This window comes from Sinohyriopsis cumingii, chromosome 6, assembly GCF_028554795.1.
Source record: "Sinohyriopsis cumingii isolate HCF-2022 chromosome 6, ASM2855479v2, whole genome shotgun sequence".
Taxonomy (NCBI): Eukaryota; Metazoa; Mollusca; class Bivalvia; order Unionida; family Unionidae; genus Sinohyriopsis; species Sinohyriopsis cumingii.
In genome coordinates, this window is record NC_142966.1 from 90,487,986 (window position 1) to 90,511,274 (window position 23,289).

Here is a 23,289-nt window from a genome sequence, read left to right on the forward strand (position 1 = left end):
TGCAACAGTGTGTGTATGGGAATGGAAGGGAGCCAGTACTAGGTTGCAAAAGAGCTACAACCAGTAATGGACCTGGTCCAGTGCCAGTCTATGATGACTTCATATGTCCAGTACTGTAAATGGCACTGATGGGCAACTGGTCTAAACATATATATAAATTCTCATGAAGATGTCTTGAACAGTTTTAAGTTTGTTTTGGTTTTGTGGGTGTAACACCACTTTTCAGCAGATGATACATTGCAGCCAGTATCTTTGTTGGAGGAAGAACCTGGAAAAACATTGAGAAGAACCACCAACATATGGGAAGCTTTTGGAAAGCTTTCTCACATACCCACTTTGGCTGAGCTGAGACTTGAACCCATGTGGATAGAAGTGAGAGGTGAGATATCAGTGATATGTAAAGGTGAGCACCTTTGACCACTTAGATACGGGGGTCTGAACAGTTTGAGGGGTTTGCTTCATAATCCACAAAGCCATATTTGGCTGCAAGAGGATTTATTATGGTAGTATGCCCTTGCCTGACAAGCTGCCAGAAACCACAATCTGTGCAGATGCCAGCAAGAATGACTGGAGTAATGAGCTTAAATATTGACCTTAATCTAGGTTGTGGACGGATGGGTAGATAATGGACCAACAGACACATAATTTCTGTGTCAGGCTTTTCCAGCTCTTGTGCAACAAATATACATTTTATGAATGAAGTCAGAATTAATAATTTTGAGAAAGTTTTAAAGAAATTTTTGGTTAGATGACATCTGGACCTCTTGAATGCATCATATTTGCATATTTTACACACATTTGGACTAAATTTACTAGTGTAATGTTCCAATCCGAAGTAGAGTCCATTCTGTATGATAGTGTCCTTGATCAGTACAACCTATGCCCATGTCCTAAGGAGAGTTCATTCTGTATGATAGTGTTCTTGATCAATACAACCTATGCTTCTAAGTAGAGTCCATTCTGTATGATAGTGTCCTTGATCAATACAACCTGTGTCCCTGTCCTAAGTAGAGTCCATTCTGTATGATAGTGTCCTTGATCAATATAACCTATGCCCCTGTCCTAAGTAGAGTCCATTCTGTATGATAGTGTCCTTAATCAATACAACCTATGCTGTCTCCTTAAGGTCTAGATGATCTGTGCTATTTGAAACGATAGTACTTGATGAATGTGAGAACACTCACTCATTTCCAGCTATAAAGTAAGTGTGTGTGTAATTTGGATTTGATGTAGCTTTAAAAAAATTAAGTTATATCGCTATGATGTTTGCAGTGTGGCTGTTTATAGTGATGTCTAGCAATGGAGCATTGTGCCATAAACATTTTAGTATCATGTTCCACCCAGTCACATTATTCTGACACCAGGCCAAAATATTCTAACATTAACCTCTTAATGCTTAGTGCCTGATAAAATTCCGAACTTCCACAGTTAAAATATAAATCTCTTTGATAATACTCTATTTTATATGGATTCTTAAGTCCTTATTGCAGTTACCTACATGGAAAAGCTTCATTATTAACTGACATTTGAAAGGATTTCGTTCCAGTGAGAAACTGTTCATAGCCAGCTTCTGTCTTAGGAAGCCGATGACAATAATATTAGTTGGCTCAGCACAAACACAAATACATTGATTCTAAAGCATTCTGTTGATTTGGCTAATTTTTTAGCTTGGAAGTATTAGATTTGTGAGATATTGAATGTTATCAAAAGATTATGATACGGTTATGGGTTTTTGTTCATATATAACTTTGCTTTTTTTCTTCCAGATTTAATGATATCAGTATTACTGTGCGCACAATATGTGTACAGTCAGCCCAGAACTTTTTGATTCATCACCCTGACCTGCAGAAAGACATCATAGGTAATGATTTCAGTTATTTTAATTGCCTATAGATTGAGGCTTGGAGCATATTATTTTTAGTTCACAGACCTGGCCCAAACTTGGATGGCATTCTCTTTAGGTTAGAAAGAAGCTTATTGATTTTGATTTCAAAAATTCAAAGGTCAGTGTCACTGTAACTGAGAGAAGAAAACTTGTTACCAAAAATTAGTTATGTACTTTAACCAAATTTTGTGATTGTTGGACATGTTAGGTAAGAATGAAGCATGTTGATGTTGGTGTCAGAAATACAAAGTTAGAAAGAAATTTTAAAAAAAAGAGACCTTTTTAGTTCTTTTAACTGAAGTTGTTTAGCGTTCACACTTGTGATATGGAAGAAGCCTAAAATGGTCAAAGGTCTGGGTCAGCATTTCTTTAAAAAATTAAAAACAGCAAAAACCAAATTGATTTTAAAAATAACTTCTTTTTTAGAGTATATTCCTTGACCAATAATTGTGGATGGCTTGCACTTCAGGTGATAAGGATATCTATATATTCTGGGGTCTAAAGTTCAGAGGTTATAGCGATGGACCTGCATCCTGAGGTCTTTTTGGTCATAATTGAAAATGGTGCAGATCTGAAATCAGTATGTCCTCATGGTGGCCATCTTTAATTGATAGTTTCATAAATGGATGTTCATATTAGCTTTCAGAGATGCTGCAGGAGTGTACAAGTTTTAAATAATGCAAAATTTTACAAATGTATGCACTTGGAAAGCAATGTTATATGAGTACTCCATAAATTTAGTTCAAATTGCTCATATACAGATGCACTCTCCTTTGTAGAATTTTTATTTAACTGTTATAATAAAAGGAATAAATAAAGAATTTAAATTGTAAAGATATTTATTTGATCAAAATATGTCTGTACATTATTAGGTATGCAGATGTAGGTTAATTCAAAATGATGCTTGGCAATGCACTTAATTATTTATAACAGAAAAATGTGCATACTTATTTAGTTATCCTTTCCGTCTCATTTGTGCATGCGCCACATCTTTGCTAGCGAAGGTTCCAATAACCCTGTCTACACCTTGGCATATCAAGCAGATATTTCTGAGCTTAGGTCTGTGAATTTCATTGGATGCAGCTGCAAGCCACCGCATCCAGTCAAAATTAAATGGTTCAAATTTGAACACTGTTCTTATGTGATAGAGACAAGGGGAGTACACAACTTGAATGGACTGATAAATAAGCAGTTTTCCAGTGTTTTCAACAGAAGATGCCTAGATGGTCCTAAATGGTGCTGATCTGATGTCAAATATGGCTGCCACAATGACTGAATAAATGCTCATATCATCATGGAATTTGTCCTAAAAGACTTCTTGTAATGTTTTGCTGATCCTAAATTGAAATGTTCAGTGGGTCCTTGATGAAAATGACTAACCCTATACAACCACCTTGGTGACTTTCTTTAAAATATTGTTAACCCTGCTCCTCACAAATGGATGGCTTTATTAACATGGAGTTTTCACCAATACACTCCTTATGATACCGTGTCTATCCTAAATAAAACTAGTTCCAGTCATATATCAATTATGGCTGTCATGATTATTGTTTTAAAAAAAATATTTTTTTCATTAATTCCCTTGAATGGATGATCATTGTCGTTAGTAGTTATTACCAAAAGAGTTCAAACAATGTCTACTTCATCCTAAATGAATGGTGCCAAGCTTACGTCCAATATTTGCACCAATTCAGCTAAATTGAGAATCTTGTTATTGCTGAATATTGTTAGAGATATCCTACAATTAGTAGACAAAGGAAGAAATAGTCTTATCTTGAATTATTTTTTCCCAAGTAGAGCATCAGTCCTTTTGAGGGACTCTTGTTTAAAACGTATTATTATGGATTGAATCAAATGTTTGTCTTAATGGTATCAGAGAACTCGTTAAATGATGTCCAGTCTAATGAGACATTGACAATAAAAATTATGTTGCACTTTGTCCTTGTTAATTGCATCATGTAAAATAACAGTTTTTTAAATCAAATTTGGTGTGATGAAGTTTTTAAAGAATGCCATAGATGACTTCAGCACTCTGTAATTATAAAAGATGAAAGGAGAAAATAAATAGTCTTCTTGTAAATTCCAACAAATTCTATTTTGGCTACCAGAGTGTTGGCCCATTTGAGGGACTTGTTGCAGTTTATGCTGTATAAAAAGATTACCACATTGCAGCACATAAGTCATTTAGGGTCAGGACTGTTCTAGAACTGAAATTTTAGTGTCCAAATTCCCCCCGTTTGAAAAAAAGGGTAATTTTAAGCATAGGAAGGATTTAACGAGGAAATAAAGGTTAAGATTGCAAATTATGGCGTGTGATTTTACACATTCTTTTGATTTTTCAGTGTGACTTTTAGCCCTACTAGTCATTGACCCGAGAAGTCAATTGGATGGGCTGTTTTCTGTCACCAGTTATCTATCAATTTATTATAGCAAGTTTTTTTATTGGTGCCCCTCCTAAAACACTTGGAGTCATGCCTTGAAACTTTATACATGCATTCATTACATGGCCTAGTCGGTGCACAATGATTTAATGCCATTTTTCAGCACAAGATAGGCTATACATGGAGGCCAGTATTAATGGTGGAGGAAGAACCCGGGAAAACCCCGGAAAGAACCATCGACCCACGAGAAGCTACTGGCAAGCTTTCTCACATACCCACATTAGCCGAGCCCAAGACTTGAACCCACGCAGACAGAGGTGAGATGGCAGTGATCCGTAACAGTGAGCGCTTTAGACCACTCTGCCACTCGGGGCCCCTGGTGCGCAATGGTAATGGTGCTGCATGGAAATGCAGTATGGCTGCCATGATGGCCGTCTTGAAAATATTGTCATGACTACTCCTGAATGGATGATCTTATCAACGTGGGGATTTTACTAAAAACTTCTTTTGATCTCTAGTTGGTCTTAAAGGGAAATGGCACCAATCTGACATCTGATAAGGCCACCATGGCAGCCATCTTAAAAATCTTATCGTAAGTCAGATTCAGCAGAAAGTTATATTGACATGAGTTGTTTTTTCTGCCAGAAGATTTCTTAAGGTTTTCATATAGTTTTTAAATAAAAATGGCTCCAGCCTGATGACATCCATATGGCCACAGCAACCATCTTGAAAATCTTGCCATTGCCACTACTTCAGATGCAAAGTTATATCTTGAAAATAATGTTATCTCTTCTTTTCTTCAAATGGATGGCTATATCGGTGTGGGCTTTTTTTCACAAATAGACTTCATATGATACCTGGTTGTACCTAAATGAAAATGGTGCTAGTTGTACATCAAGTATGGTTGCTATGACAACTGTCTTAAAATTCTTGTTGTCACTTTTCCCCCAAAATGGATGATCAATATGAAACGTTTTTAGCAAGTCCAAAATTAAAATGGTGCCATTATACGTCCAATATAATGTCCATCCATCAGTCTGTCTGTTGCCAATTTGGTTTCTATACAACAACTGTAGTCACCAAACATTTTTACATGGCTTTCACTTGGGGTGAGGTAAAAGTTCGAAGGTACAGTCATTCACTAAAAGAAGGAAAATGGTTTCCACATAAAAATTTGATTTGCCCACTGTCGACAGTTTCCAAACATTGTGAATAGCTTGCACTTGGAGTAAGGAAGAACCCAATTGATTTCAGTTTCAAAAGGTCAGAGGTCATGGTCATTCAGACTGAATGAAGAAAAATGGTTTCTACAATGTAACTGCTGTCTACATCTTCATTAATTACCAGACTTTGTGGATAACTTGAAATTGGTATAAGGAAGAACTCTTATCAAAGTCACTGTGACAGAAATAATAATAAATGGTTTTTTTTGCACAATAGTTATACATGACATACCATGATCAAATTTTGTGGCTGGCTTGCACTTTGGGTAAAGAAGATTATTAAGCATTTAGGGTGAAAAGGTTAACAGTCAAGATCATTGACTGACAGAACACATTAACAGTATCAAAGGCCTGGCCTAAACTTTGTAGAAGGCTTTCATTATAATAAAGAAGAAGCCAGTTGATGTAAGGGTCAAAAGGGCAAAAATCAAGGTCACTCTGAAAAATGGTTTGTGCACAAAAATATTAGTTATTATATGCTGATTTTTTTTCTCCGTTAACTTTACATTGTCAGAATCATGCAGTATTACCTGATATTGAACTCACGTGCAAGTACACATATTGCATTTACGTGCATAAAGGAACTACTTTCTGTTGTAAACAAACAATGGATGCAGACGCCAGCACTTTTGATTTGTAAACAAATCATGTGCACTTGCATAGTAGGCGTTTTACGTTGTGATTGTTTAAATTTGTTTCTGATTGAAGTGAAGCAGATGTTTCATAGACTGCCAAATACCAGCTGTTTTGGCACATTCCGTGTTAACTTTTTTGATACAGTGTTTTGGATTTAGGCTAGCTATGCAACAGATGCAAGAAAGGGTCGTTACAAATAACATTAGTGACAAGGCATATACTGTCTTCTTTAGCTGGTGATAAGAATGGCAAAAAAATATACTTAGTTTTACATCCTGAATTTCCTCAGAATGTACTTTGTTAGTTCTGCAAATCTGAATTACATGAGCCATGTCATAGGTTCTCAATCTTGATTACACATTTCAAAATTGTACTGTAATTTTGAATGTAAGTGCAATTACATCCTCCTTACTGCACTCAAAATGAAATAAGCATTAAATTCCATAGTCTTTTTGATAATTGCAATTGAAAGACTTCATATTTTTCCCACATTATGATTTCAAACATTCTGTGACAGAAACAGAAACACATTTGCAGATGTCAAAACGCTTCTCCCTTGCTTCTTCAATCTGATGTATTTCATGTGGAATTATTACATATAAATCCAGTCCATAATCACTAATTTTTGTAGAATTGAGAGAGAGAAAAATCAAAATCTATTCATTCCAGATCAGATGGAAAAGTTGTTGCAATGTGCATTCATTCACAATATGACTCCAAATTTCAATTTTAACTAAACATGCCATTTTCTTTTGAAAGTTATGTTGAGCATGCGACTAAGTTCAAATTTATCTGGGCGGAGTTACATATGCAGTAATAATGTTGTTGGTGTATTTAGTTTGGAATACGGCATACATTCAGTTACTTTGTTTCTCATAGTGTATTTTGTTAATATAATTAAGCATTAGCTAGAATAAAAAAATGAGCATATAATGAAAAGGTTACTGCATTTGTATGGGAAAATATGAACTTGTTTTGTCGTATGGATATATTGCACTCCCAAGGTATGTACATTAGGGACTATTAAACATGAGGTCGACAAATAATGTGCTTGCTGTTCATGGTATTCTTGTTAAAACCCATTAATGTGCCTCTTATACTCTGTTCAGGTGCTTAAATTGTCAAAACTTGTACAGTTTGAGTGAAAGACATATTAGGTTCACAGTTATAATTGCATACATTTATTTTTATTAACTTTTCACTTTCTGCATGTTCATTTATTTTTGTACTTTAGAGCAGCTGAAAAGCCGTCAACATGATCCAGAGGAGACGGTGAGGATGGAGGTGGTGAACACCTTGCTGAATGTTGCAAGGAAGGACTTCAACAACATATCGGAAGAACTCATTGACTTTATAAAAGAAAGAACCAGGGACAAAAAGGTGGTGTCTTCATGGAATATTTAACTAAGATGTTATTTGAAATGTGTTGGGGGAAAATGATAGGTCCTTTCTTGTCAGCTTGAGAAAGTTCTTTTTTTTTCTCTAATGTCTACCTAATTAAAAATATTGGAAGTTCCAAATTGGACAGGAAATGATATGAATTTTGCTTCAAATTTGCTTGCAAAAGGTTGGAAGAACACTTGAGAAACAGTCATGTCTGCAATTACAAGTAGAAACTCAAAACTTAGACACTGTTACCAAATTAGAATGCACGGAAGCTTTTCTTTAGCATACCTCCTGAAGGGTTGACATTGACCAGAGTGCATACTCTGTCAGTGTCCAGTAATAGTGGAACACATCCACATTGAGTTCATTTACTTCTACCCTGTGAGGTAAGAAAATTGATGCTGATGTACCAGCTGTGAAAATGCTTTTGAGGGAATTTGGTTTATATAACAAATTTTAATCATATATTTGAAGGAATTTATATATTTTACTCCATCTTTAAACACCTTTTATGGAATTTATTTTATACACCTTTTATGGAAGGATTTTTATTAATAAAGTTTTGCTGGCATTATTCTTTTGGATGGTACCACATGGCCAGTTTTATATGGAGGTGCTGTTAGATGGTAATAAATATTTAATACAGATTGTTTTAGAAAATGCACATGTTTTTGCATACATACTTAAGACATATGATGTAGAAAATACACATTGTATACATATATGCATAATACATATTTTTTAGAAAATACACAGTGGAATACATGCATACTTAAAACATTCTGTAGAAAATACACATTGGAATACTTCAATTGAGTGTTGGAGCATTAAAAGGGGGGAAAATCACCAGAAAATGGCAGAGAACTCTGATTAATGCAAAGTAAAATTGTACCATACAAAAGCTTCATAATGAATGAAATTAATTGAACAACATAGGTAGACGAAAGTTTTCTAGATGAGCACAAATTTGAAAGGCAACTTAGGTTCCTTCACTAAAACACTTTGGGAGCCAGGGAGGGCACTTTCAGTTTGGAGTAGTCACCCATAGATCTAAGTTAGAATTTAGTATCTATTTCACAGAAACTCTTTGAGCAATCCGAATACCCTGGGATGTATTTCTAAAACTCTTCCCTGGGTACCATTGTATGTTGAAAGGAAACAACCCTTAAGATTTTGGTCTAGAGGAAAATCATGTTAGTGAAGAACATTTTGATGATGTTTGACTTGATGCATCTTGAGTGTGCCTGCAGTGGCAGCTTCTGTAATATTTCTTCTCATACATGACTGCATCATAACATATTGGGGAAAGAATACACTGTTTTGCAAATCGATCCCTTGCAAGATTAAAAAGACAATTGTTACATCTTTTGACTTGTTTTTGCAAGAGAAGTGCTAAAATGTTATCTGCTTGCTGAGCTGGACGTCAGATGAGAGGGATTTTCTCATGGATAAAGGGATTGGTTTCCAGATCCCATTTGCCGACAGTTACTATTTTGTCTTGTGCTGTGTCATTTCTTTTAACTATAGTTCTCAAATACTTTCCATCAGTTTCAGTAATTCTTGTGAAAGAGTACTCCATCTATTTTCTCCTTCATATGTGTTTCCAGTTACATTAATGTCAGATATAAACCTGCTATCTCGAGACTCCATTCTACTACCTGATATATACAAAAAGCAATAACTCTTGTTCGTTACTTCCCCTTGCTACTGCCAAGTGTTGCTAGTTTTGAAGCTTTGCTGCTGTACTGATAATGTATACTCTTACAGTCTGAGTGTTAAAATAGGACCATCCAACTTTAAATTTGGCTTTATTATGTTGGATAATCATTCTTCTTGAGGTTATATACATTAATTTAAACTTTATTTTAAAATTTATATCCAGGGTGTTTTCGGTTCATTGGCAGAAAGGAACATATTTGTTGAAGTTGAACCAAAACTCAAATAGTCCTGATATTTTAGCTAAAAAAAATGTCCCAGATCATGCATTTGATATCTAATTATTCGTAACACTACCGTAGTGTGTAGCGTGTGTCAGTTATAGTGACCTGGTAGTTTCACCTTTCATTTGAATATTTATTTAAGATGATTTAGGAAATAGGTATAAATGAATATATTTTGTGTACTCTGAATTGACAAGTGAAGCAGTCAGGCAAAATGCATGCACACATCCTGTTTCCAATTGGGCCAGGTCCTACTGAATATCTTAATGCAAGGTTTAGCTGCCATATCACTCGCAACTATGTATAAATGGGAATAGAGCTGGGTACCAAAAATATATAGTACTGCGATACATTCCCTGGTATACTGCAATTATATTGGGGACCATTGTTCAGAGGGGCCAGCACCCAGGCAAGATGTTTGTCAGAGGTAGGGCCAGGAAACATAAAACAAAACTTACTCAGCAATCAAGAAAATATATAGTGGACTTGAGAAATTACATAAATTTCAGGCAGAAAACTTGTGCACTCATGAAAATCGTCACAGGAATGCATATACTTAACACATTAACATATGATAGTATATAACTAAAATATAATGTGTTTTTGTTTTAATTTTTGTTTTGTTTTTGTTGTTTTCAATTCGGAATTTTCTGAATGTTTCACAACATTCTATTTTGCCATGCCATTGACATACATTAAACGTGTCGAGGATCATAAATGTATTTGTAATATATATCATATTAACCAATAATTTGTGATAGATTGCTACAATTTTTTGTGAATGAAAAGATAATTTTTAAAACTACTTTTACATGCATAATGAAAGCACTGTTAATATCGTTTAAACTGTGAAAAGATTCCTTTGGAAATTTCATACATCCTAACTGGCAGAAACCATTAGTGTACCGGTACAGTGTAAAAGTACTGTGGTATGTACTACAGCAAAAAAAATTACTGTGGTATAGTGGTTATGCTCTGTACCTCTACATGGGAATAAAGTATGGATATGCTGTGTTCATACCAGAAATGGGAAAAGTCTGGCCTAATGACTCATCCCTGGCAGGTAAAAAAATGAGTCATTAAGAAAACAAGAATTGCAATTAATCTTATCTTGTTTTTCTTAACAAAATCAAATACATATCATTATCACCAGTGGGTATCTTAATTTCTGCATTACATACATTGAATCATTTTGATGCATAGTCAGACTACAACAGTTTTCTGTAGTGTTCTTGTCTACAGATCCAGTGTGCACAGTTCAGGAAAGATTTAATTTAGGGGACAAATAAATTGAATTAAACCAATCTAACTCAACAATGACAGATTCAAAAAGTATAAAGTGCTGGAAAAGCTAATCTTTAGATCTTAAAAATTTTACAACTCGAGTGCCTTGATCATTATCAGCTTTCCCTATAAGTCATACATACTGGGATTTGAACTCCTCGTGTCTGAATAACCACTGTCCTCTAGAATTTAAGTCCACCTTTTTCCCCATCCCTGTACAGAATTATTTTAGACATTTCTGTCAGCCATTGAAATTGTTCAGCTTACGCTTCCTTGGCAATAGGCACATGCTATTCGTTAAGTTTTGAGATGGGCTCAATCTTTAAACTTTACTTTTATTTGGTACCATATAGCCACTGTTGAGTTGAGGTGCCATTAAATGCATAAATTCTTCGATTCAGTCAGTCAGAATATCAAATGCATTTATCTTTTATCTTTTTGGGCAGGCTCTTTTTTATGCACTTTATATCAGTGGTTCCCAACCCCAGGTCATGACACAACATTGTGGAGGGTTGTCAGGAATTTTCTCAGGTCAGTAACCCTGGAAAAACTATGTTTAAGGATCTTGGCAAAAAAATGTTTAGGAACCACTGCCCTGTACACTCCGGAAAGAGGACCTATACCAAAGATGAAAAATGCCATTTATGCAAGTGCACACCCAAAAATGAATCCTGGATATATTATCAGTTAGAAATGTGCCATTTAGACAGCCACACAAAAATGAGTGTGGCTACCTTTCTTCTGTGTGTCTGTCTAAATGTTCATACCATAAAGTATGTAATTTTCCTATATTTTCTTGTAATATTTTAATGTACTAATAATTTTCTCAAGATTTCTTTTCCAGATGCATAAAAAATTATTTTCTTGGCATCTTAAATTGGTACAATTTCACTATGAGAAAAAAATGTCCTCTTTGCCCAAAATCAAATAGTATAAAAAATTAATAGTTTTTGGGTTGTAGGAAAAAAAGTAGAGGATATGAAAACTTGAACATTACAGTATTCATCATTTTTTGCCTTTATAATAATGTCAGTAAGTATATAGTATGAATGACTGTTTGTTTGTTGTGTCTTTGTGTAGTATAAAATCCGTCGAGAGGCACTGCTGGGACTAGGACAGCTGTATAAGAGTGTGATGGGTCAAGAGGATGTACAACAGAGGCTGGTAGACAAGATTCATTGGTTCAAGGACAAAGTCTTTCATGCTTACTACCAGAACAGTGCTGAGGACAGGTCAGTTCAAGATTGTTTACTTTAAATGTAACAGTATTTGTTCAGAGGAATTGTCCGAAACAGTCTTATTTTCTGAGTTCTACATCTGGCTCATGTTTCAGTGTAACCAGTTACATTGTAATGCACAAATAATAATAACAATGATGATGATAACAATAATAATAATAATTTGTACTTAGAACAGCACCTGATCTATAGAAGATGTAAGCCCTTTACAATATTAGATAACTCAAAAACATATCCAAGAACAAGATTATAAAAACAAACACCATGAAATTATTACAAAAAACAAAGATGCTAGGTTTGCTTGGATGTCATGCATTGGTTGGTTTCTGTTTATCGTACGGAGGTTTCTATTAATTGTAAACAGAGATATAGAGGGTTAGGGACTGATGCAATGAGATGGCACATGATGAGTTATGGGCTGCACTAAAAAAGCTAGCTACATTAAAATCCTGCCACTCATAGGGCCAGAAAAAGACCAATTAACTGAAAAAGGCCTATATCTGCTACTAAGAGCTGCATGGGCATAGCATAGCGTTTCTCAGGTGCATCTTTTTTAATAGATTGGTTGAATGTTTTTTTTTACTCAAAAGATGATTAGACTCATGCATTTTTTAAATTAGATTTGATGAATGTATCTTTATTCAGAAGACGATCAGGATGTATCTACCTTAATGTTTGTTGATAATTTATTTGCTGATTGGTGATCTGTTTAATATTAAAGCAGAAAATTGGGATATAAAAATATCTGGAATTTGAATATATATTTCATGTCCTTAGTTTTTCATTTTCTTATGCTTTTCCTTATCCTTGTTTCCCGTCTTTCCTTCGATCTCTTATGCAGGACATGTTGCATGCTGCATACCTATCATACTACAGAAAGCGTTAAAAAAAAACTACTGAAAATCCCACTTTGGGACATTCAAACTACTGAAAATCACACTTTGCTACAGTCTCACTACTGAAAATCACTTTTGGGGCAGTCATACTACTAAAAATCACACTCTGAGGCAGTCAGACTACTGAAAATCACGTTTGGGACAGTCAAAGTATTGAAAATCACTCTTTTGGGGCTATCATACTAGTGAAAATCACTTTTGGGGCAGTCAAACTACTGAAAATCACTCTTTTGGGGCAGACAAACTACTGAAAATTACTTTTTATGGTTGAACTACAGAAAATCACTCTTTTATCATATTAGTGAAAATCACTTTTGAGGCAGTCAGACTACTCAATTTAGTGGGTAAGCAGGTCTGAATTTGACGATACCTAATTAGAAGTATTATTTGTAAAAGATAAAATTGTACAAGGTTGCTATTCTAAAATTATTGTAAATTTTGCCACTTCATTATATCTATGTATAATATTTCAATCACTTCGGGACAAAATGGGTGAAAAAAATCCACTCAAATCATGTTGCCTTTAAAGTACATCTTAAAAAGATAATCTTTGGTCTTTTAAATAGATATCTACTGAAAAACCATGTATCCTTCATGTTTAATGATTAGAGTTTTGCAGCCACACAAAATTTGGTTTGGTCAGATTAGTTCTTTTGGGGTTATCTCCCTGTAATTGAAAATCGTATTTACACTTAATATATAGTTAGCCGTTTGAGATATCTCAATTATATGATATTTTCATGTATTATTACTTCAGATTGTCTCATTACAGACTGATGTCTGATGAACGTTTTACAAGTTATCACCATTTTTCCATCACTTTGTCACTCTCTTGACAATTAATATCTTCTGAACAATTTGAGATATTTTCATTAAATTTGGTATGCTTTTGCATTGTAAGATAAAGTTATGTCCCATATATAAGAATTGGCTTTGTCAGATTAATACATTTGGAATGTGTGGTAGGGGTTATTCTGTAAATACTCTTTTTATGACAGTTAACATTTGTTGAGGTGTTTTTTTTATAGGACTTGTGCAGTGTTCTTAGTGTTATGTCATGGAGTAAAGTTCTGCAGCAGAGGCCAGTAAGAGTCTACTGGAAATATGTATTTGCAGTTAAGATGTTTGTGTGGCCACTGCACCTTTCGGGGATGTGGAATACTCTGCTTTTGTTTAAAGATCTCTATGATTGTAGTTTGGAACTTGCTTTAGTTACTTTATGAAATGAAAAGCGTAAAAACTCTAATTATTTAGATCAGAATAAGTTCAGAAATAAGTTCTTATTATTAGACAGTATTTCATTGTTTATTTAAACTGATAAAATTTGATATACAGGAGTTAATATGAATCTGTAATTAATGCTTTTTTCCCCTACCTTTTAAGACTGCTAGTGGAGAGGATCTTCAACATGTTCCTGGTGCCATACACCTTACCTACCTTGGAGAGGATGAAGAGACTTTTCCTTCTTTATGCTACCCTGGATGAGCATGCAGTTAAGTAAGGCACAACTTTAAGATTACATCTTTGTTAAGAACAAAGTGTCACTCCTAATGGTTTCCTGTTGAGAACTCCAAATCATTGTGCAGTGCATCAAAGCATTTGTTGTTGTTGTTGTAGGGTTTAATGCCATTTTTCAGCACACGATATGCTATACATGGTGGCCAGTATTAATGGTGGAGGAAGAAAACCCCAGAAAGAACCAATGGCCCACAAGAAGCTACTGGCAAGCTTTCTCACATACCCACATTGGCCGAATCTGAGACTCGAACCAACGCAGACAGAGGTGAGATGGCAGTTATCCGTAACGGAGAGCACTTTAGACCACTCGGCTACTCGGGGCCCCTCAAAACATTTGTATTCTGGGTTTTCATTTTTGAGAAACTGCATTGTATTTATAAGTATGACATTTTCTTAATTTTTTTCTCCATCCTAGCTGAAGGGATGAGGGAGAGGGGCATTTATGCTGACTTTCTTCATATCCATTCTGCAGTGTAACTCTCATTTGCTGTGTCATGTTTTATTTTTATTTTTTATATTCACAAATGACATCTCTTACTGGTGAGTAGAGGAAGAAGTATATTGATTTTGTGATTGATGGGTCCAGGATTAAGGTCGATGGAGATGGTGATTTCTCTGTCCAATACATCACCTGACCACATTAATATTTGGAGTTAACTTTGGTACCCCCTGAATACAGTCCCACAGGAATGATGAAGAAATTTGTTTTTTTTTTTTTTTCCTTTCTATATCATATGGACTGTATAAATAGTATCTATGGGGAGAAACTCTTCCAAAGTCCATTTTGTTTTAACTCTATACAGGCAACATCTCCAAGATTGCCTGAATCTTGCTGTTGGTTACCATCACTTCAGGACAGTTAGAAAAGGAAGGATGGGAAACTATGGATTCAGTTTTCTTGCCATTTTATATTCTGCAAGGGTACTAGATGAAAAAGCTTCTCTGAGAGACTATGTTACAGATGGTGACTTCTGGTGATTTAATTTTTGCCTTTCTGTCTTGTAACTACAAGCTACAAATAGTACTGAACCTCTGTCAATATAGCCACTATCACTAAAATAGAAAAAAAGCTTGAAACGACTTCTCCAAACTGCCAATTAACCCCAGATTCTAAAGTACTGGTAAGACAAAACTGGTGGAACTGGTCTTCTAGTGTATAGTTTGCTCTTCATGCAATTTCCATTTTTTCCAGAGCTTTCACAGAGATGCTGAAGAACAGAAATTTGTGAGTATTACTACATACATTACAGTACAGAATCAAGCCCACCAAATGTGGTCTTTTGCATCATGATTTAACTGTTAAAACAAGACATGCGAGGATCTATAATATTAGATCCTTATAATTTCATTGGGGCATGAAAGTTGTACGTATTCAAATGGGAAATTTATAGTTTCATTTTAGCTCACCTCTCTGAGGGAGAGGTAAGCTATTGCACTATGCCCTCTCCACATTGCAATCATTATGGAAAAAAAATGTGTGTGTGTGTGTGTGTACACACACACACACATGAATACATACACCCTCACTAAATGTGAACCATTCTCTCTTTTGAAGTCTTAGGCAGAAGTTTTGAGTGGATTGCATAGTACTTAACAGCAGGTAAGGAGACTAATACCTGCTGATGATGGCAATGCATTTTGAAGTTATGAAGTATATCAGATTATTGGAACTGGGAAAGTGTTTGGAGTGAGTGATTTTCAGCCTGAAAATGATGTTAAATATGATGTAACATGCTGGATTGAAAAAAATAGATGGCATGCTACTCTTTTAGAAATTAAATGTACAAAAGGCAGAATACCAAGCCTAATTAAAATACAGACAATTTAAAGGTAGAATTAAATTTAATTTAATTTCTCAAGTAATTTAGCACAAAGGGAGTATGTGCTGCAAGACTATATATCCCTATCAGATCAGGGTTAAGATAAATTGAATAAATAAGAATGGAGGGAAAAAAAATGAAATTATGAAGTAAAGATGTTTTTTTTTAATGAAAATACTGCTTTCTGAACAAGCAGTCATGTCATTAATGGACTTAAAACCCTAAGACAGCATTATGGAACAGGTAAGAAATTGGGCACTGATTCAAAAAAGTGAAACTTTGGCAGAGCTTGTCCATGAAAAACTTATTTGTAGCAAAGTACAGAACAATATTCATACACATTAAAGAAGTAGAGTAGACTCAGAAACAATCAACAGAATAATGCTTATAAAGGTGACACATTTTCAAGATTTTGTTTCACCAGTGCTCTAACACTAGAACAAGAAGAAAGATATACTGAAGTGTTGGGTAAATGTTGAACTAGGGCCCTTTCCACCTCCTCTTATATTTTCTACTCCCCTTATTTTCGTCACTCCCCCCTTTAGATAAAATCCTGGTAGCATCTCTGCAGTGGGATTTTATCTGCTGTACAATACTGCTATACCAGAAATCGTGAAACATGGCAAGATGGTGCATCTAAACAAGTACTACACCCTCACTGACCCATATTTCACATTTTGCTTAGCGTGACATTTTTGCTGTTAGTGCTTAGAGTTATAGCAAACACTTTTCTGGTAGCAATCATTAGAGTTTTGTTAAGTTTTTCAATTCTATATACTTCCTAAACTCAAAGATATATTTGAATCGTACCAGGCATGAATCATTATGAAGCTAAGACAGTTCATTCTGTGACATGCTTGTTTATTTCATTGATTTTTGTGTCAGTGTCACATTCAGAGAAAATTTGTGTTAGGTTTTTGTTATAAAAAAATTTGTTTTCACAAGCTTTTTGTCTAACCTCTTTGGTGGTTTTTGTTCCTACTTGAGATAAATTATGAAGCTAAGACAATGTACTCTGTGAAATGCTTTCTCACCCCATTGACCTTGTGGTGAACATGTCATTCAGAGAAAAGTTGTTAGGCTCAGTTACATTTTAATTTTCATTTGCTTGTATTTCCTAAACCACATGATTGATTTTTATTCATACTTAAAATGAATCCATTTTAAACTAAGAACTTTCGTTCTCTGAATGTAGGCTGAATCATTTGATATTGGATATTTGACCAAAAAAATTGTCAACATGTTTGTGTGCTGTTACAGAAAATCAGATTAGAATTTCATGCCATTTAAACTTTCTTTTTTTATTTTCATGCTATATAAATTAGTTAACTTTACAACTACGTATATAATTAGATTTCAGTGCAGTTTAAATGTTTTTGCAAGCTTAATCAGGCTTTCTGACCATTAGATATTTTTGGTTTGCAGAAATGGCATAAACAGTCACAAAAAAAACAAAATTCTAGTTCTTACATTTTGATTCTGAATAAATCATTGTTTAATTTAGTTATATCTGTGTTTTATTTCAGAGTTCGAATGCTAGTCAGGCAGTTCTTGGAAGCCCTGGATCTAAGTATAAATAACCCCAGTGCTCAGATTTTCTTCCATCCAAAATTGGCAGCTATTGCAAGTAAGTCAAATTTTGACCTCGTTAAATCTTTTTAGTGTTAGTCCTTTGTCCAGTACAAATCCATGGTGTTAGTTTCATTTATCCTGTACTTATCCATTTAATACTGTGAAATTTTTTCTTTGCATTCATTCCTTGATCTAATTCATCTTATGTTTGGTTGAAGCTCCACCACCTTGTGAATCCAGAAATCTCAGGAATACAAATATTTTTTTTTTTTTTTTTTTTTTTTTGTTTATTTACCATATAGACAAAAGGAAGAAACTCTTCCCATCCCTTCCTCTTACCTCTACCTCTTCTAGGTTATGCTGGATACAACATGTATTATATCCTGTTCTTGTGGCAAAATCCAAGTTGTAACTTGTGGATTATTAACTATCCATCAACAGTGTTAATTTAGTGTAAAAGTATTTACTACATCTTGCAACATGAATTTGGGAATTTTTTTGATATTTTTTTGAATTTCTCACATTGTGGACTTATTTTTGACATGGGGCTCCAACATGGCGTCATTGGTAGCCTGTTTTAAGTTGTTTTTGAACACATAGCTGGAATTTCTCCATGAAATACATTACCTGAAAAAATAACATTAGGAATATACTTGCTGCTACCTCTGAATCAGGTTCTTCCAGAATGATGAAAAATATGTTGTTGTCTGTATGTCATATAGTAGCTCCTATAAATTAGTTTCCCTTTTCCCTGCTAAATGGTATCCTGTGTCCAGGATATGTTTACTAGTTTAAACTTTCATCTGTGAAGAGTGTCTCTGAAGAATCCATTGCAGTTTATAATGATTTTTGGCCATCCAGCTGTTATTTTCGGTGGCATAGCCAGTCAAAAAGTTAATTTACCTGAGGTATGCAGCATGTGCATTTTTCCTTGTTAATAATGCACTTTTTTACTGGTCATTTTTTTCCACATAGTATCAATCGGTAACGCAAATTTTCATTGTGCTGTTAATTTTTGGTCTATTATGCATTTCATAGACTATCTTGGTAATGCAAGTTTGCCTGTTTTAACAACTTGTATATTTGCTGTATACACTTATTTCTCCTTAAAATTTGTTCCCTGATCACATTAATGTTAGGAATATAAGCCTTACAGACACCCAAATATAGTCCTCCAATAATGGAAAATTCATTTTTTCTATCTCAGATATATATACAGATGACAATAAATATTGCTCATAACCTTCCCAACCACTCATTTTAAGTGTTTACTTGTAAACTGACAACATTGTTCACTTTGCTTCCAGAAATCCATTGGAAATTTGTGATACTTTTCATCCAGTCCATTAAAGATTTTGTTAAATTCCGATGTATTAAAGATTAATTTGCAGATGGTATATACTATTTTTTAAATTTGACACAATTGGTTTTGTTTCACTAATGCAGTTTTTGTATTCTCTGAATGCATGGCTCTTCATGGCTACATTGTAATAGAATGTGCTGAACATTTCTTTTGCCTATTACCTATTCTCCTAATAGACAGAAAAGACGAATTTGTATCTGTAAGAGGGATCTAAATTTTCAAAATACAAAGTACTATACATTCTTTTGAATTAGGAATCATTGGCCCTTTTGGGGTGGGTGGATGTTAGATGCTGCCCCCACCCTCAACAAAGATGCCTAAAACAATGCCAGTGGCGTTGATCACTTCAGATAAGTAGGAGCCACGACAAGCACTTCCACTTGAGCTGTATTGGAATTGTTTTGAAATCGTGCTTACTATAGCAAGCTCTGTCATCTCGGCTGTCAAGGAGAAATTTGGCTGAAATGGAGACCATTTTTGGTCAGTCCACTGAGCATGTCCCTATCCCAACTGCATAGAATGTTGAAGCTTGGCATTACCTTCCAATATTGCCAACCAGACCAGCCTGCAAGATATAATTTTCCCTACTCCATCCTGGCTACCAGCAAACTGGTCCTGCCATCTGGACAATTAATGTATGGTTTCGTAGGTCATGAATCTGTATTCTCAGACTGGTGAACAGCGTATCACTTAGGAGTTCCTACAGCAATGATGTCCTATCTTATCCATGATACCAGCACATGGCAAACTGGCATTACATTTGGAATCATCCATTCACCCTTGCCTGGCCCTGCCCAACTGGCAACCAGACCACACTCTATGCTGGACATGACTTAACTGGGCCTGCTACTATATCTGACAGATAGGACCATTTCTTGTGCACATAGTGACAATTTGATTTCATCACTGCAATTTATACCACTGGATGCAGAATACACAGAAGGAAGACAGTATTCCAGGTGATGATGAGGGTGATGTGGAGTTACCTGAACATTCTGATCCACCTTGGGAAAGGACAGAATTCAGTTTTACGGCCGCAATCAAAGATATGTACAGAATTTAGCCTCTTTGGGAGTGGCTTCACCTACATGCAGTTAATATTACAAGTCTTGATGGGCATTTCTGAAAAGAATGGACAGGTGTAGTTCAAAATTTGACCATAATTTGAAATGATTGCAGAAATTACTGGTTATCAGGGGTCACGCTACCAGGGGAAGTGGGCGACTAAGTCGCCTAACCAATGTAAATGTCACCTTCTTCTCTCTGAAAAGCGAAAACGACTTTGCCCTGTGATATTTTTAGAGGTACATTGCCTGACCATACTTTTTGAGATGTCCCATTAGCCAGGTTAGTTCTGGTGGTGTGTTGTAGTGAAATGTATTCATCAGGCCATCAGTAGCTAGACCTAGTTTTGATATCATTTACGTTGACAAGCTCACGTCTGTGTTGATTCTATTGGAAAAAAGGGTTTAGTTCATATACTGACTATAAATGTGCCATGTCTGTAATTTTATGCATTTCAGTGTGTTATGTATGAATAGGTATGGTAATGTTTTATCCGCAACAATGAAACGAGTACATGGTACAGGGGATGTTTAAAAAATGTTTAGAAATATTTGAAAGTGCCATCATTGTGAACTTTTAGAAAGTATAAAAAAATAATTAAATAAAGAATTTTAAAAACTTAATTAAGGGTAGTTGATTAAGCATTTTCACTAACCTGCAATTACAATAGTCTAATCTGGTTACTCAGTTAAAATTTGTTACAATATAGTTTATATTATTCTCTTTTAGAGTCATATGGCCAAAATAACTCAGAAATTTTCTATGTGAAAAAAAAAGTATTGCTTAAATCCAGTGCGAAATGCAGATATGAATACTGGGAAATAGAGGGCATAATTCAACTAAGAGAACACAAATTATATATATATATATATATATATATATATATATATATATATATACACAGTAACACCTGTCATGAGCGACCTCTACTATGAGCGACCACCTGTCATTTCCGACCACAATCATAATGCACGGATCGATTTTACTATATAAACGCTCTGTTATGAATGACCACCTGCTGAACGCGACCAGCGACCGCAATTTCTTGGCAAAATATGCATTTTGACACTGCTATGAATGACTGCATCGCCAAAAAATCAAAACAGATTGACACCACTGACCTTAACTTAATCCTTTGTAAACACTAGAGCTCGGGATAAATGTAGTATGCAAACAAAGTGCACATTAAATAACACTATAGTTGAACAACCATATATCGGGATAAACACCTCTAACCATCATTTAATCCTTTGTAACAAAGACTGCATAAATAGCAAAGATTGCTCTAATAAAGTATTTAAAAATAATTTGTCTTGCTACAGTACCAGTTTTGTGAAATTTACAACTCCAGCGTACGGTGTCATTTGTAAACTGCAGTAAACCAGACTAAAGTACATGTCACTAACTGCCATTGTAGTGCTGAAGTCATGTGAATAGCCAGTAAGAGTAACATCAAAGGGAGTAATGATGGATATACGCAGTCAATTTAGAGGTTTGTATTTTTTCTTTATCTGTATGAAAACTCACAAAACGCCGGTAGTCCTTATGTTCAAGTGAGAAATCGTTTGAAAGGGCTTCAGTGTTGGTTTGAGTACGTCGTTTGCTTTCCAGTTAATCCATCATGCCTGGAGTGAATGAGCTCATTGTCTTTAATACTAGTAATTGAGAATCATTTCCGGATTTTTTTTAAATTATTTTTTATTTCTTTTGTTAGTGTTTCACCAAGCCACAATCTGTTTACGTGGGTGCAGATGGTCGGAACATTTGTTTATCGAGCTATAACGCTGTTGATTTAAACTTCGTCTCAGAATAAATGTACAGTATTGTTTCCTGATGAGTTAATTATGTCTTTTGGTTTCATTCATTGGTACATAATATATATTTATTCCACAATTCCCCAAAACCTGATCAAAACCGATAGTCTTTATAACGTCAACACTAATAACAACGGCAGAATCTCCGCTGAAAAAAAGAAAAATTTTAACACTGGAAGAAAGGATTAATGTCATTGAAAGAAATGAAAAAGGCGAGACCACTCGCAAAATAGCAGTCAGCTTAAACGTCGGTAAAACGCAAGTTCAAAATGTAATCAAAGACAAGAAGTCCATTAGAAACGAATGGCAGAAAGGTGCACAAGCACAGAGGAAATATGCCACGGCACGACAGACAGTTTATGGAGATCTGAACGAGCGAGTATGGGAGTGGTTTTGTGTTGCAAGGAGTAAAAACATACCAGTAAGTGGAAAGTTGATTCAGGAAAAGGCAATAATTGAGATACATGTTCAGACCAAATAGCTGAGTAAAACATGTCAACAAAGAAGTGTAATGGATTTCTTTTAAAGAAACAAGTGAATAAGTGTATAAAATAAGATATATACATCATATCTAACTGTTCATTTTTTATACATATTAATGTGATGTTGAAATATAAATTTTATTCTCGTTGTTTGATAGATGTATATCTTTATTATATAAAGATATTTTGAGAGGAATGCATGCATTATTTAACACGATTCATGAATAAAGGATATGATACATGTACAGTGAGTATGGGTATTATTTATTTTTCAACAATGCTAACTATTGACCCTGAAAACCAGTCCATTTTCACACACCTCTTATGAGAGACCACCTGTCTTGAGAGACCGCTTTTGGTTGGCAGAAGGGGCGGTCTCTCATAACAGGTTTTACTATATATATATATATATATATATATATATATATATATATTGCGTTTCTGGATTCTCGTCCACTTCTCCCTGTTGAGCTCTCACTTCTTGTTTTGTCCAAAAGGAGAAGTCACTTGTCACTTCTCCCTTAAATTCAAGTGTAGCTCGTTCCTTGTTTTATCTCTATAAATATGCCCTATCCCGTAAATTAGGTGATTTGGTTGATCATGTGTCTGCAGCTTTCTCACCAGACTGGTACATACAACATACTGATGTTTATCATTTGATTCTACCTAGCAAAGACAAGGCATTTACTGCCATCAAGATGTTGAGGACCAGTATCTTGCAAAATTCAGTATTAAGTTTGGCAATATGACTTTTTGTTCACAATGGCAGTATTGGGGCTTTAAATG

At 34.9% G+C, this 23,289-nt stretch overlaps 1 protein-coding gene across 3 annotated transcripts in view; it reads left to right on the plus strand.

The window, feature by feature from the left end:
* LOC149797423 (sister chromatid cohesion protein PDS5 homolog A-like) overlaps positions 1-23,289 on the plus strand; it is a 134,609-nt gene that overhangs the window by 23,457 nt on the left and 87,863 nt on the right. For all 3 annotated transcript variants that reach the window (XM_089962212.1, XM_089962211.1, XM_089962213.1), the window contains exons 10-15: positions 1,767-1,861; positions 7,360-7,505; positions 11,816-11,967; positions 14,253-14,366; positions 15,580-15,612; positions 17,734-17,834. In XM_089962212.1, the coding sequence (XP_089818338.1) occupies positions 1,767-1,861; positions 7,360-7,505; positions 11,816-11,967; positions 14,253-14,366; positions 15,580-15,612; positions 17,734-17,834 (641 nt within the window). The remainder of the gene's footprint in view (positions 1-1,766; positions 1,862-7,359; positions 7,506-11,815; positions 11,968-14,252; positions 14,367-15,579; positions 15,613-17,733; positions 17,835-23,289) is intronic.